Source organism: Hypanus sabinus, chromosome 9, assembly GCF_030144855.1.
Source record: "Hypanus sabinus isolate sHypSab1 chromosome 9, sHypSab1.hap1, whole genome shotgun sequence".
NCBI lineage: Eukaryota > Metazoa > Chordata > Chondrichthyes > Myliobatiformes > Dasyatidae > Hypanus > Hypanus sabinus.
The window spans coordinates 136,272,237-136,285,149 of NC_082714.1; the positions used below are offsets into that span (position 1 = coordinate 136,272,237).

The following is a 12,913-nucleotide window of genomic DNA, read 5'->3' on the forward strand; positions in this document are numbered from 1 at the left end:
AGGTTTCAATTCATGGATGCTCAGAATAACAAAGTAACACCTCTCCTGTCCAGTCCTAATGAAGAGTCTTGGCCTGCAATGTCGACTATTTCAGATTCAGATTCAGATTCATATTCAGATTCAGTTTATTGTCATTTAGAAACCACAAATGCAATGCAGTTAAAAAATGAGACAATGTTCCTCCATAGGTGCTGCCTGACTTGCTGAGTTCCTCCAGTATTTTGCATGTTGCTCTGGATTTCCAGCCCCTGCAGAATCTCTGCTGCCTATGATTTACCTCTCCTGTTACTGTATTTCCTTATCTTCCTTTTGCATTATCGTAAAGATTGTTACCAAGTGGTGTGTTTCCTGTGGGAGATGTTCTCTCTAATTTAGCTCTCACTGTTCATTAAAATCCAGCAGTCACCGAGGGAACTGAGACAGGCCTACATGTGAAAGATTACTGAAAAGAAAGTGTTAGGGGAAGTTCCATCTGAGAGAGTTATCCCAGAGAGGAGAGTGAGTGTATGTCAACATGTCATAGTAACTCAGTTTACAGATTACTAATTGGAGAGCTTTTCCCCAAGTCAACACTTGGTTGAAGGGCTAGATGTTTGAATTTGTTGATTTATTTGTGTTACAACATGCTAGAGGACAGATGGTGTAATGTGTATACAGAAAAATAATATGTTTTCCAGGCAGGCTAAAGCTACTAAACAGCAAAGAGGCTGAGCTTAATTAAGAACATCCCAGCACTTGGAATAAATCAAACAGCAAATACTTTTTTTAAAAGTCTTTAACTGTTTGGATGATTAAATTCACACACAATCTCATCAACTACCTTTGCAAAAAGTTAAATGAGAATTGAAGTGTAATATGGAAAAAAAAGTACTAACCTGTAATATCAGTTCATTTCGCTGTTTACAATTACTGTTTTAATTTCAGATTGGCAATATTTAACCACTGATGTCATTACTATTGTGTACAAATAATGTTTCTTGGAGTTTACCAATAATTATTGAAATGTAAATATAGGGTTAGAATAAATAATTGGTTAAAGAATAAGACTTGACTTCTTACTGTCAAAAAACTGATCGATTTCTCTACCTATTCAAACAAATGGATGGATGCCATTTGTAAGAAAGAGAAGATACATACACATGAAAATCAAAAGGAACTGCAAAATGTTAGAGGCCATTTCACCCGTTACCTCTTCCTTTGCCACCATCTATGGATCAATACAGTCTTTCCAGGTAAAGCAATGATTTAATTTCCACGTATCAATGTAGCATACCGCATTGTGTTCACAATGTGATCTTTACAGCTACACATAGCTTTATTGTTACAGCTGTATAAGACTGGTCAGACCCCACTTGGAGTACTGTGTTCAGTTCTAGTTACCTCACTACAGGAAGGATGTGGAAACTATAGAGAGAGTACAGAGGAGATTTACAAGGATATCGCCTGGATTGGAGGGTGCACCTTATGGGAATAGGTTTAGTGTACTTGGCCTTTTCTCCATGGAACGATGGAGGATGAGAGGAGACCTTAAAGAGGTGTATAAGATGATAAGAGGCATTGATCGTGTGGGAAGCCAAAGGCTTTTTCCCAGGGCTGAAATTGCTAACACAAGAGGGCACAATTTTAAGGTGCTTGGAAATAGGTAGCGAGGGGATATCAGGGGTAAGTTTTTCACACAGAGAGTGTTGGGTATGTGGAATGCACTGCCGGTGGTGGTGGTGGAAGTGGATACAATAGGGTCTTTTAAGAGCCTTTTAGATAGGTACGTGGAGCTTAGAGAAATAGAGGGCTATGTGCTCGGGAAATTCTAGACAGTTTCTGGAGTAGGTTACGTGGTTGGCACAACATTGTGGGCCGAAGGGCCTGTAATGTGCTGTAAATTTCTATGCTGTATGTTCTTTACAGTGGAGAAAACAAGCACAGACTGGGCGATCACATTAAAGAGCAAATGCATTCAGTCCATAGGGACAACCTATTGCCTGCTCTTTTTAATTCTCATTTCGACCCCACTCTGACCTATTGGTCTGTCACAGCCTCCACTATTACAATGAGGCCCAACACAGGAGCCCATTTTCTGTTTGGGTACTATATAACATACTAGAATTAATAATGAATTATGCAGCTTCAGGTAATTTGAGCTTTCTATCTGTACCAGTTGTCTCTTTGTGATATTAGCTAGCTTGTTTGTATTTTTTTTTTCATTTCTATCTTCTTTTTTCCTTTGGCTGTGGACATGCCAAGCCACCTGCAGAACCAGAGTGGTCAGCAGTGAAAAAGGTGAGATGCTTCAGATTCCTGGGTGTCAGCACCTCTGACGATCTTGTCTTAGACCTGACACAATGATACAATCATAAAAAAGTCATGACTATGCCTTTATTCCATTAAGAATTTGAGGAGATATATGCTGGAGAGCATTCTGACGGGCGGCACCACAACCTGATATGGAAGCTCCAATACACAAGGATGTAAGAGGATGCAGAGGGCTCTATCACAGGCACAACCTTCAAGAGGCACTACCTCAAGGAGGCATCATCCATCACTAAAGACCCTCACCATCCAGGACCTGCTCTCAGTCAACAACTTAGGAACAACTGCCTCCTCTCCACATTAGATTTCTGAATGTTCTAGGCACACATAAATGCTACTTCGTTATGCTCCTTTATTTGCAAATATATATACAGGAATTCATTTTTGAATCTGGATAAGTATGCTGCAGTTGTTACCAACTTCATTAAAACCTGTGTGGATGAGTGTGTGCCCACAGACTTACTGTACATTCCCAAACCAAAAGCAGTGGATGAACCAGGAGGTACATCGTCTGCTGAAGGCTAGATCTGTGGCATTCAAGGCTGGCGACTCAGGTACGTACCAGAAAACCAGGTATGACTTGCGGAAGGCTCTTTCAAGGGCAAAGAGACAATTTTGAAAGAGGTTGGGGGCAACATTGGATGTACAACAACTCTGGTGGGGTTTGTAAGACATTACTTCCTTCAATGCGAAACCCAATAGCATGAATGGCAGCGATGCTTCACTATCAGATGAGTTCAATGCCTTCAATGCTTGCTTTGATAGGGATAATATAACTACAGCTGTAAAGATCCCTGCTGTACTCGGTGACCCTGTGATCTCTGTCTCAGAGGCCGACATTAAGCTGTCTTTAAGGAGAACACTCGCAAGGCGGAAGGTCCCAACAGAGTACCTGGTAAGGCTCTGAAAACTTGTGCCAACCAAGTAGTGGGAGTATTCAAGGGCATTTTCAACCTCTCACTGCTATGGGTGTAAGTTCCACTTATTTCAAAAAGGCAACAATTATACCAGTGCCTAAGAAGAATAATGTGAGCTGCCTTAATGACAATTGCCCGGTAGCACTCACATCGACAGTGATGAAATGCTTTGAGAGGTTGGTCTAGACTGAATTCCTGCGTCAGCAAGACCTGGATCCAGTGCAACTTGCCTATCGCCATAATAGGTCAACAGCAGACGCAATCTCAATGGATGTTCACATGGCTTTAGAACACCTGGACAACACAAACACCTATGTCAGGATGCTGTTCATTGACTATAGCTCAGCATTTAATACCATCATTCCCACAAATCTGATTAAGAAATTACAGAACCTGGGCCTCTGTGCCTCTCTCTTCAATTGGATCCTCGACTTCCTAACCAGAAGACCACAGTCTGCGCAGATTGGTGATAATATCTCCTCCTTGCTGACGATCAACACTGGTGCATCTCAGGGATGAGTGCTTAGCCCTCTGCTCTACTCTCCCTATTTCCATGACTGTGTGGCTAGGCATAGCTCAAATATCATCTATAAATTTGTTGATTTTGGTAGAATCTCAGAAGGAGTCAAGATGGCGTACAGGAGCGAGATATGCCAACTAGTGGAGAGATGTCACAGCAACAACTTTGCACTCAATGTCAGTAAGACAAAAAGAGTTGATTGTGGACTTCAGGAAGGATAAGATGAAAGAGCACATATCAATCCTCATAGAGGGATCAGAAGTGGAGACAGTGAGCAGTTTCAAGTTCCTGGGTATCAAGATCTCCGAGGACCTAATTTAGTCCCAACATATTGATACAGCTACAAAGAAAGCGAGACCGAGTCTATACTACATTAGGAGTTTGAAGAGATGTGATATGTCAACAAAAACACTCAAAAACATCCATAGATGTACCATGGAGAACATCCTGACAGGCTGCATCACTGTCTGGTACAGGGGGGGGGGGGGGGTGGTACTGTAAAGGACCAAAAGAAGCTGCAGAGGGTTGTAAATTTAGTCAGCTCCTACAAAGTACCCAGGATATCTTCAGGGAGCAGTGTCTCAGAAAAGCAGCATCCATTATTAAGGACCTCCAGCACCCAGGGCATGCCCTTTTCTCACTGTTACCATCAGGTAGGAAGTACAGAAGCCTAAAGGCACACACTCAGTGATTCAGCAACAGCTTCTTCCCCTCTGCCATCCAATTCCCAAATGGACATTGAGATCCCATGAACACTACCTCATTTTTAAAATATATATTATTTCTGTTTTTGCACGATTTTTAATATATCATTATACATATACTATAATTTATTTATTAATTTTATTATTATTATTATTATTATTATTATTATTATTATGCATTGCATTGAACGGTTGCTGCTAAGTTAACAAATTTCACGACACATGCCGGTGATAATATCCTTATTCTGATTCTGTATTTATTTTGTAATTTATAGTATTTTTTATGTCTTTGCCTTACAAAACAACAAATTTCATGACATAGAGGTCAGTGATGATTCTGATTCTGACCTGCTGGGTATGCCATCCTGCTCTGTATTTTACAATTCTCACATTCTTTACATTCCTAATTTCTCACTCTCTCACTGCTCCATTGAATTCATTGTTCCGATAAACTTGTTTACAGCTTCACCCTGGATTTACCCAGTCAGAGACACCTCACCTCTACTTTGCCTGCATCTTAACAAGCTTTTTTTTCTCTCCTCTCAGTTCTGACAAAGTGTCTTTCGCTTAAAACATTAATTCTGTTTCTCTTCCCACAGATATGGCCTGGCATACTGAGTTTTTCCAGCACTTCCTGATTTCATGTTATGTTGTATTAAAATGTTAAGTCTACTCACTAATGTTGCTATGGCAACTGCTATTTTCAATGCTTAACCCCATCCACTGCTTGATTATTTTTTAATAGAGGCGGAGTGAAGTTATGGTGGCACCAAACAGTGATTCTTTTGCTTACTCGTTCTTTTCCTTTTCAAGGTTCTTTTGAAGGCCCTGACCTGGAGTTACACTCTGATTTCAGTTCTTCGCAGGAATGGGACCCGTTTTCAGGGCCTCACAACTGGCCGCTTTTTGATATCCCAATGACGTGGTACGGAATGCTAGCACACCTTTAGGATGCCAGATTTTCGTGGCTCTGGAGATGGGTTGATTCTAGGCCGGTGCCTTTGACTAAGGCACCGCGGGAGAACATGGAACACCAGGAGCAGCGGGTTAGCTGCCATGGGCTGTGTCCAGAGACCTGAACATTTCCGGGGCCTACCCTCTGGGCGCAGAGCTCAGAAAAAGCGATGGAACGGATTTTTAACATCATAAATAGGTGAGTTGTTTGTTATGCGTCCCCTCTCATTGTGAAACAGGGACACTTCTTTTTCCTGTTTTAGGGAGAGAGAGGGGTGTGGTAAGTCATATTACCAGGTGAACGATTAGCTACTGCAAGTCTGTGTCTTTATTGATACTTTGCTGCATGCTTGAGTGCTCGGTGGAGGGTGCCGATGCTTTTTTACTGGTGGGGGGGGGGGAATCATTGCCTTGCTGCTGCTTGGGCATGGGAGGGGGGAGCTGGGCGGGGCTTGGGGTTCCAACATTTAACTGCCATTCATTCTTTGGGGCACTCCTCTGTTTTTGTGGATGTTTGCAAAGAAAAAGAATTTCAGGATGTATATTGTATACATTTCTCTGACCTATTGAAACCTATTGACAACTACAGAATTTATGTGCTACTGAAGTACATTTATCTTGTAGAGCAGGGATTCCCAATCTTTTTTATGCTACCTTTAACCATGGGGTCTGTGGACCACACGCTGTGAAACTCTGTTCTAAAGTACAGCTGGTTAAAAAGTCAAGACAATTATATTTATTAGAATTTTTTGATATAGCTTTCACAAAATATTTATCATACTAAGAATTATCTACTCTTCGTTGAAACCTGTAAATTGTACTTAAAGTATATTAATAATCACTGTTAACACCCTAAGACACAGGAGCGGAATTATGCTATTTAGCTGAACCAATACCAATTTATTATGTACCTTGTACAATGATGTGGGCCACAGCCTGGATGGAACCTTCAGTGTTGCTTGCATTACAGTTGTACTGCCCTTGATCTTCAAATGTGACGTTCTGCATGAAAAGTCCACCGGAGGAAGTGATGGTGTACCTTAGGTCATCAGGAATTGGGGTGTTATTACCCTTGGTCCAGATGATGCGAGGTTGAGGATGGCCCGAGACACTACATTCAAGTGTAACGCTTTCCCCGACCAATACCTCGGTGTTTTGAGGCTGAATCACAAAAGTAGGCTTTGCTGGAAAAATATAAGTCAGATTGAATATCTTGACAAATCTGCCATGAACTAAGTTGTTCTTACTTATCAATCATTGAATGTGCTGATATATTTTGGAACTAAATTCTATACAGGATAATTCATTATATTGATGGAATTATGCCTAAATTCTAAATATGTGTTGAAGTAATCTGTTATGTCATATAGGTTATCAGGTAAATTGTACACTAGACTATGGAACTCACTGGCATCAGGCAGAATATGAAAGATAATATACTGTATGGGAAGGAAGAAGCAATAACAAAAAATGAGGGAGAGATAGGGAAGGGGTGAAGAGAAAAAAGATTGGGGTACACACAAAAAGAAAAGCCTACAGCCCAAAACAGCAGAAATTGAATATTTCAGCACGGGATTAGATTTTGGAAAACTATTTACAAGGCTATAACTTTGATTAAGAAAATTGAAGTCATCTCCTTTATCTATTAGTTCAATATTTTCTTAATAATAGAGAATTGTATTAATATTTCAAATGATAAACAGGCCAACAAAATATAACTAAAGTTAGAATAGATTGCAATTTTAAAAAACCTATATCCCTATCCACACAGAAGAGAGATATTTTGCTCCCACTTTTGACGAGGATTTGACTTTAATTGATGAAGTTGCTATTTGCATTAGTTAAACCTTTTCATCACACCATCTACAGCAATAAGCATTATTGCAAAAAGGTGTGGACACAAGATTCAGCAGTGGAATGTTTTGGCCTCAACATATTTAAAAAAATGTAACATAGATTGTTATGCAATTCTGGTACATTACATGTCTTCTTGCACAGCTCTAATGGATATCACACATTTCACTAAAATTAAATATACTGAAACTGTTGATTAAACACCATATGATGTAATTAAAGATGGGAAAAATACAGTTGAGTAATAATTGCAAAACTGCTAATTTAGTAGTAGACATTTTATGTTTTAATATTAAATCCTGTCAACTTAAAATTCACTTCATTAATCATTAAAAAACCATGAAAGTCTGAATAGAGAGCTGAGTGCAATTTAAGATGTGACTAAATGTTCTAAATCTTTGTAAATGTCTGGCTTACTAATGCACCTATATTCAAAGGTTATAAACGGTAATGCTTCACCACAAGAAATAGTGTTTTTTTAAAACTTTCTAGAGCAATTTTTGATAAAATATCTGTTTATAATTTAATAGTACTGAATCATGATTTCTATTCCATATTCTCTCACAGCTTGAGCCTAACACAAATGATCTCACAGCAGCTAACTCAACAATCAATTCTGTCAGCAATAGCTTCTCAAGCAGATGGAGCAAAGCAAACTTGTCGAAAGCAACTACTGACAGAATGGAATCAGCAATGTTATTTTAAAGGCAACATCTATTTAAATATATTATTTTATAAGCATTATCTTTTCTGATATTAAGCACTTATTTTTATGACAGCTGCGAAACAATGAGAAACTTACACTGCAAATCAATGCCACAGATTGTTAACTATTTTCTTTAAATAAGCTTTTATAGTATAATCTTTTAACTTATACAGAGAATCTGGTATTTCAGATTAGAACAACAAAGGGAAAGTTTCCATTAAAGATACCCCTTTGGTTGTTATAAAAAGTCATATAAAATGGCTACTGAGGCAGAAATTTATTAGAAAATTGTACAACCATGAAGGAAAAGGAAGAATTTGAAAGGATTCAGAGAAAAGGAGAAATTATTTCTGTCAATTCCACTTGACAAGCTAGCACTGACACAAAAACTAACAGCTGGAGGAACTCAGTCGGTCAAGCAGCATCTATGGAACGAAAGGAATTGTCAACATTTTGGGTCGCAACTCTGTATTAATTGAATTGAGAACTGCGTTTTGTGACATACTGTTGGTGATATTAAAGCTGAATCTGATTCTGAGTTATAGTGAGAGGTTGAACAGGCTAGGACATGGAGTACAGAGACTAAGAAGTGATCTTACAGAGGTGAATACAATCATGTGCAGTTTTGATAACCATATAATGATATAACAATTACAGCATGGAAACAGGCCATCTCAGCCCTTTTAGTCTGTGCAGAATGCTTACTCTCACCTAGTCCCACCTACCTACACTCAGCCCATGACCCTCCATTCCTTTCCTGTCCAAATACCTATCCAATTTTTTTTTAAATGACAAAATCGAACCTGCCTCTACCACTTCTACTGGAAGCTCATTCCACACAGCTACCACTCTCTGAGTAAAGAAGTTTCCCCTCATGTTACCCCTAAACTTTTGCCCCTTAACTCTCAACTCATGTCCTCTGGTTTGAGTCTCCCCTACTCTCAATGGAAAAAGCCTATCCATGTCAACTCTATCTATCCCCCTCATAATTTTAAATACCTCTATCAAGACCCCCCTCAACCTTCTACGCTCCAAAGCATAAAGACCTAACTTGTTCAACCTTTCTCTGTAACTTAGGTGCTGAAACCCAGGAACATTCTAGTAAATCTCCTCTGTACTATCTCTATTTTGGGTGAATATACTCAGTCTTTCTCCCATGGCTGGGGAATCAAGAGCTAGAGGGCATAAGCTTAAGGTGAGAGGGGAAAGATTTAATAGGTACTTGAGGGGCAGCATTTGTTTTACACAAATTGTGTAAATGGTATATGTGGAATGAGTTGTCATAGGAACAAATTGAGGCAGATACAAGAACAAAATTTGGAAGGCAGTTGGACAGAGACATGGATAGGAAAGGTTTAGAAGGTCATGGGCTAAATGCTGACAAATGGGACTAGCTTGGATGGGGCATCCTGGTTTGTATGGACCAATAGCGCCAAAGGACCTGTTTACGTGCTGTATAACTCTACAATGCTCAGATTGTTTACTGATCCAGATTCTAGCATCTGCACCTCTTGAGTCTCCTCTGGGAACACTTGTACAATTCAAAAATAACCCCCCAACTACAGCAAATAAATAAAGTACACTCTTGGTTGTAATAATTCTTTTTTGAATCCTTACATGGCGTGCCAAAATACCGAAGGATCACTTCATTTGTCTTGACCTCTCCTGCGACATTTTTGGCCATGCACTGATAGGCACCCTGGTCTGACTCTTTTATGTCCTGAATCATCAGCGTGCCATCTTCTAATAGGTTCACACGATGATCATCTTTCATATCGATCTCATTACTGGTGAAAAAGGAAATGATGAACCAACATGAAAACTTGTTTTGTCATAAATCTTATAACCAGTTGGGATTCAGGCAAGAAGAGCATGGGAACAAGTTATCTAACTTGGGAACAAACCATCTTAACTTGGGACCAAATTAATCCTCTTCATCATCTCTGAGTCTAAATCCTGGATATTCATACCAAACAACATATTTTCACTGATCGACTTCAGTACTTCAAGAAGTCTATTACGCTTAGCAATGGTCAAAAGTGCTGGCCTTCCCAGAAATTCCCAGACATGGAAAATAAATGATAAAATATTTGGGAAAGTTGACCAAATATAAAAATTAATTACATTAATTTAGTTGCAGTCTACGTTAACAAAGCTTGCTTATTTGAGTTTAAATTCTATAGCCAACCAGATCCTGCATATTCCAAAAAGAAGTAATTCTGAGGAAATATTACCGACTGTCCTAAAGGGAAAATCTACTTATTCATACAGAAAGGTCAATGTGAGGTATTTACCATGCTGCGAGGGAAAGCCCTTTTCCACTTACAGTCAAGCTGTACCCAAGGATACAAATTACATTATCCACTTTCTCCACAGAATTTCAGCAGAGTAGGTATTTTTCAAGGGTTTAGTAAACCCAGAATAACTCTTCACTAAAAATTGGAATAATTAGTTTGGGGTACATGCCCTTGTGAGGAATAAATTAGGCACAGAAGGACCCATCAGAACGTGAAGGGGTTGTGTCAATCAATGAACTTTTTTTTTATTATAAAAACAGGGGTTTGGGGGAAATTTGAGCAGGCTTTGTAAATAATCTGCACTGAGTTTTGGTTAACCTGTCCAGACACGGATTGAGTTGTGTCCAGAGTTAGAGCTAATTACATAAGAGTTGAATTTACATTTGTTATAGATTGTTAGAGTACAAAAGCTGAAGCAACACAGTGCACTTTATTATAGTTTTTAACTTTTTTATCATATAATTCCTTTGTGCTTTCTTGTTATAGTTCTGATAATATAGTTAGTTTTTTTTAACATTACAACAGTGGTAGTGTTAATTATTTCATAATAAACTTTCTGCTACACTATGAGCTCTGGCGAGAGCTTTACCCTACTCAGATCAGACAGGTAACAGGTATCAGGGAGTACTTTCTGTAAGATTATATCAAGATTACAGTTGGACAGAGGAAATGAAACAAATTCTTTCTCAAAACTACTTTGTAACGTCTTCACCAACTCAAGAGAATCTCTCACCCATGATCATACAAAATAGAGCAGGAGCATTTACAGATGGCATTTAGAATCTTGAGTCATCCGCTGGAACACACAAAACCCAGTGTAAACAGCGGAAGGACTGCACCACCTCTCAAACATATTGTGTAAATGGAAATTCTTTCTTTGGAACATTTTGCATTGAAATCCAATTTTCTGTTGGCTCAAAAATAATTAACTACTTATCACTGAAATCTAATTTTATAGGCAATTACATGGTTCAAAAAGACAAGTAGGGTAAATAAATTAACCAAAGGAGTCGCTTAGCAACTGTTGCCTCTTTTACTATCTGAAATTTTTAGCACCTTATGTCTCTCAGGATGGTCAGAGCAATTTGCATCTAATTAAAATGTAATAATTAGGCTGTTGCTTGGGTAAACATGGCAAGCAAAATGCTCACAGCAAGATCTAATAAATAACAAATTATTTCACAATTAAATGATCAAATAATCTGCAGTACTAACTCAAAGAGAAACAGACGTATGTGAGATGTGTGTTGGCTTGCCTTTTTGCAGTTGTTGAATTTGTAACAATGATATCATTAAGTGAAATTTCTACAACACATTTGCTTGTTTATAAGAGCATCCAAATAAAAAATGAAAGAGGTAAAAAAATCCAAAGTTGCTATAAATTGAAGAGCATTTTTAATAATTCTAAGGAACTGATAGCCATTTAAAATTATTGACTGGAGCAGTTGTTTCAGACCAATAGCACTGTTTAAAACAGCATTGTGTACCTCCTTAGCACACTTTACTGAAAACAGCTATTTCTTAATATGAATCAGACAGAAAATCCTCCAGATTAACTTTTGTAAAACTTGCTGCAATAAGGAGCTCTGTAAACAACCAGCTGGTTCCAGTTGCATCAGCATACTTGAGATGGACTTTGCTGTGACCCCATTGTTCTGATTGACCAAAATGTTAGAATCTTTGAATGTATGCTTCAAAATCAAAATCCTTTCATTGCAACAAAAAATATCTTTTTCCATTTTGAAAACATTGCTCTCTTCCTCCTCTCCCTAACACTTCAACTTTCTCAAAACTAATGCCCCAATTTGTATTCTCTGGTGTGCTAACAACAGCATGCCGTATGTGCCAAATCACTGGACAACAAATTTTTCTGAAGGTGTTGCGTCCTTAGAAATTATTTTTGTGTATGACAGACTGCTTGAAGCTGAACACGAATCTAATTTCAGACTACTTGTATCACGTAGGAATTTAGAGAAACAAGAAATTAACTTTTATTGAATATAACGTGTTTAATTGCCTAACAGCGCTGACGTTTTGCAATAATTCAACTCTGCTAAAAGTGGTTTTTAGATGATTTTCATTTGTACTCAGCGTCTGAGACTTCTTGCTTAAATGTCCAACAATAATCAGCCAGCTCTGATGGATTCCAGTTACCCTGAAACCATTTCTCCCTGACCGCAATTTCCCAGCGAAACCTTTCACCATGCTCATCACTGACAGTGCCAAGATTTGCAGGGAAGAAGTTGAAATGGGAATGCAGAAAGTGAATCCTTAGTGACGTGCTGCACTTCATGGTTTTGTGTGCTTGAAGCATGTTGTCCATCAGCTACACGTAGTTTGGTGCTCTGTAGTTGCCAAGAAAACTTTCAACAACATCCTCGAATGCCTTCCATGCAATTTTCTTCGGTCCCGCTAGAAAATCTTCGAATTGCCTGTCATTGATGGCTTGTTGATTTATGGACCAACAAAACCGCCTTCCTAAAATCTTTGCATCAGTAACTCTGGGAAACATCTGTCTCAAATATCGAATTCCCGCATGGAAATTTATAGCCTTTCTAAAACCCGTCCCACCCTGCCTAAGCATGCCCTGATAAGATAGAAAACTTTTCAGCTAACGTTGTGGGCAACATTTTAATTGAGTGGAATTATGGTTT

General features: G+C 38.7%; 1 protein-coding gene across 5 annotated transcripts in view; it reads right to left on the reverse strand.

Moving 5' to 3' along the window:
* Nucleotides 1-12,913, reverse strand: part of LOC132399839 (peroxidasin homolog) — a 234,550-nt gene that overhangs the window by 64,018 nt on the left and 157,619 nt on the right. For all 5 annotated transcript variants that reach the window (XM_059980655.1, XM_059980654.1, XM_059980656.1 and 2 more), the window contains exons 9-10: nucleotides 9,580-9,749; nucleotides 6,314-6,586 (exon numbers count right to left, since the gene is read on the reverse strand). In XM_059980655.1, coding sequence (XP_059836638.1) covers nucleotides 6,314-6,586; nucleotides 9,580-9,749 — 443 coding nt within the window. The remainder of the gene's footprint in view (nucleotides 1-6,313; nucleotides 6,587-9,579; nucleotides 9,750-12,913) is intronic.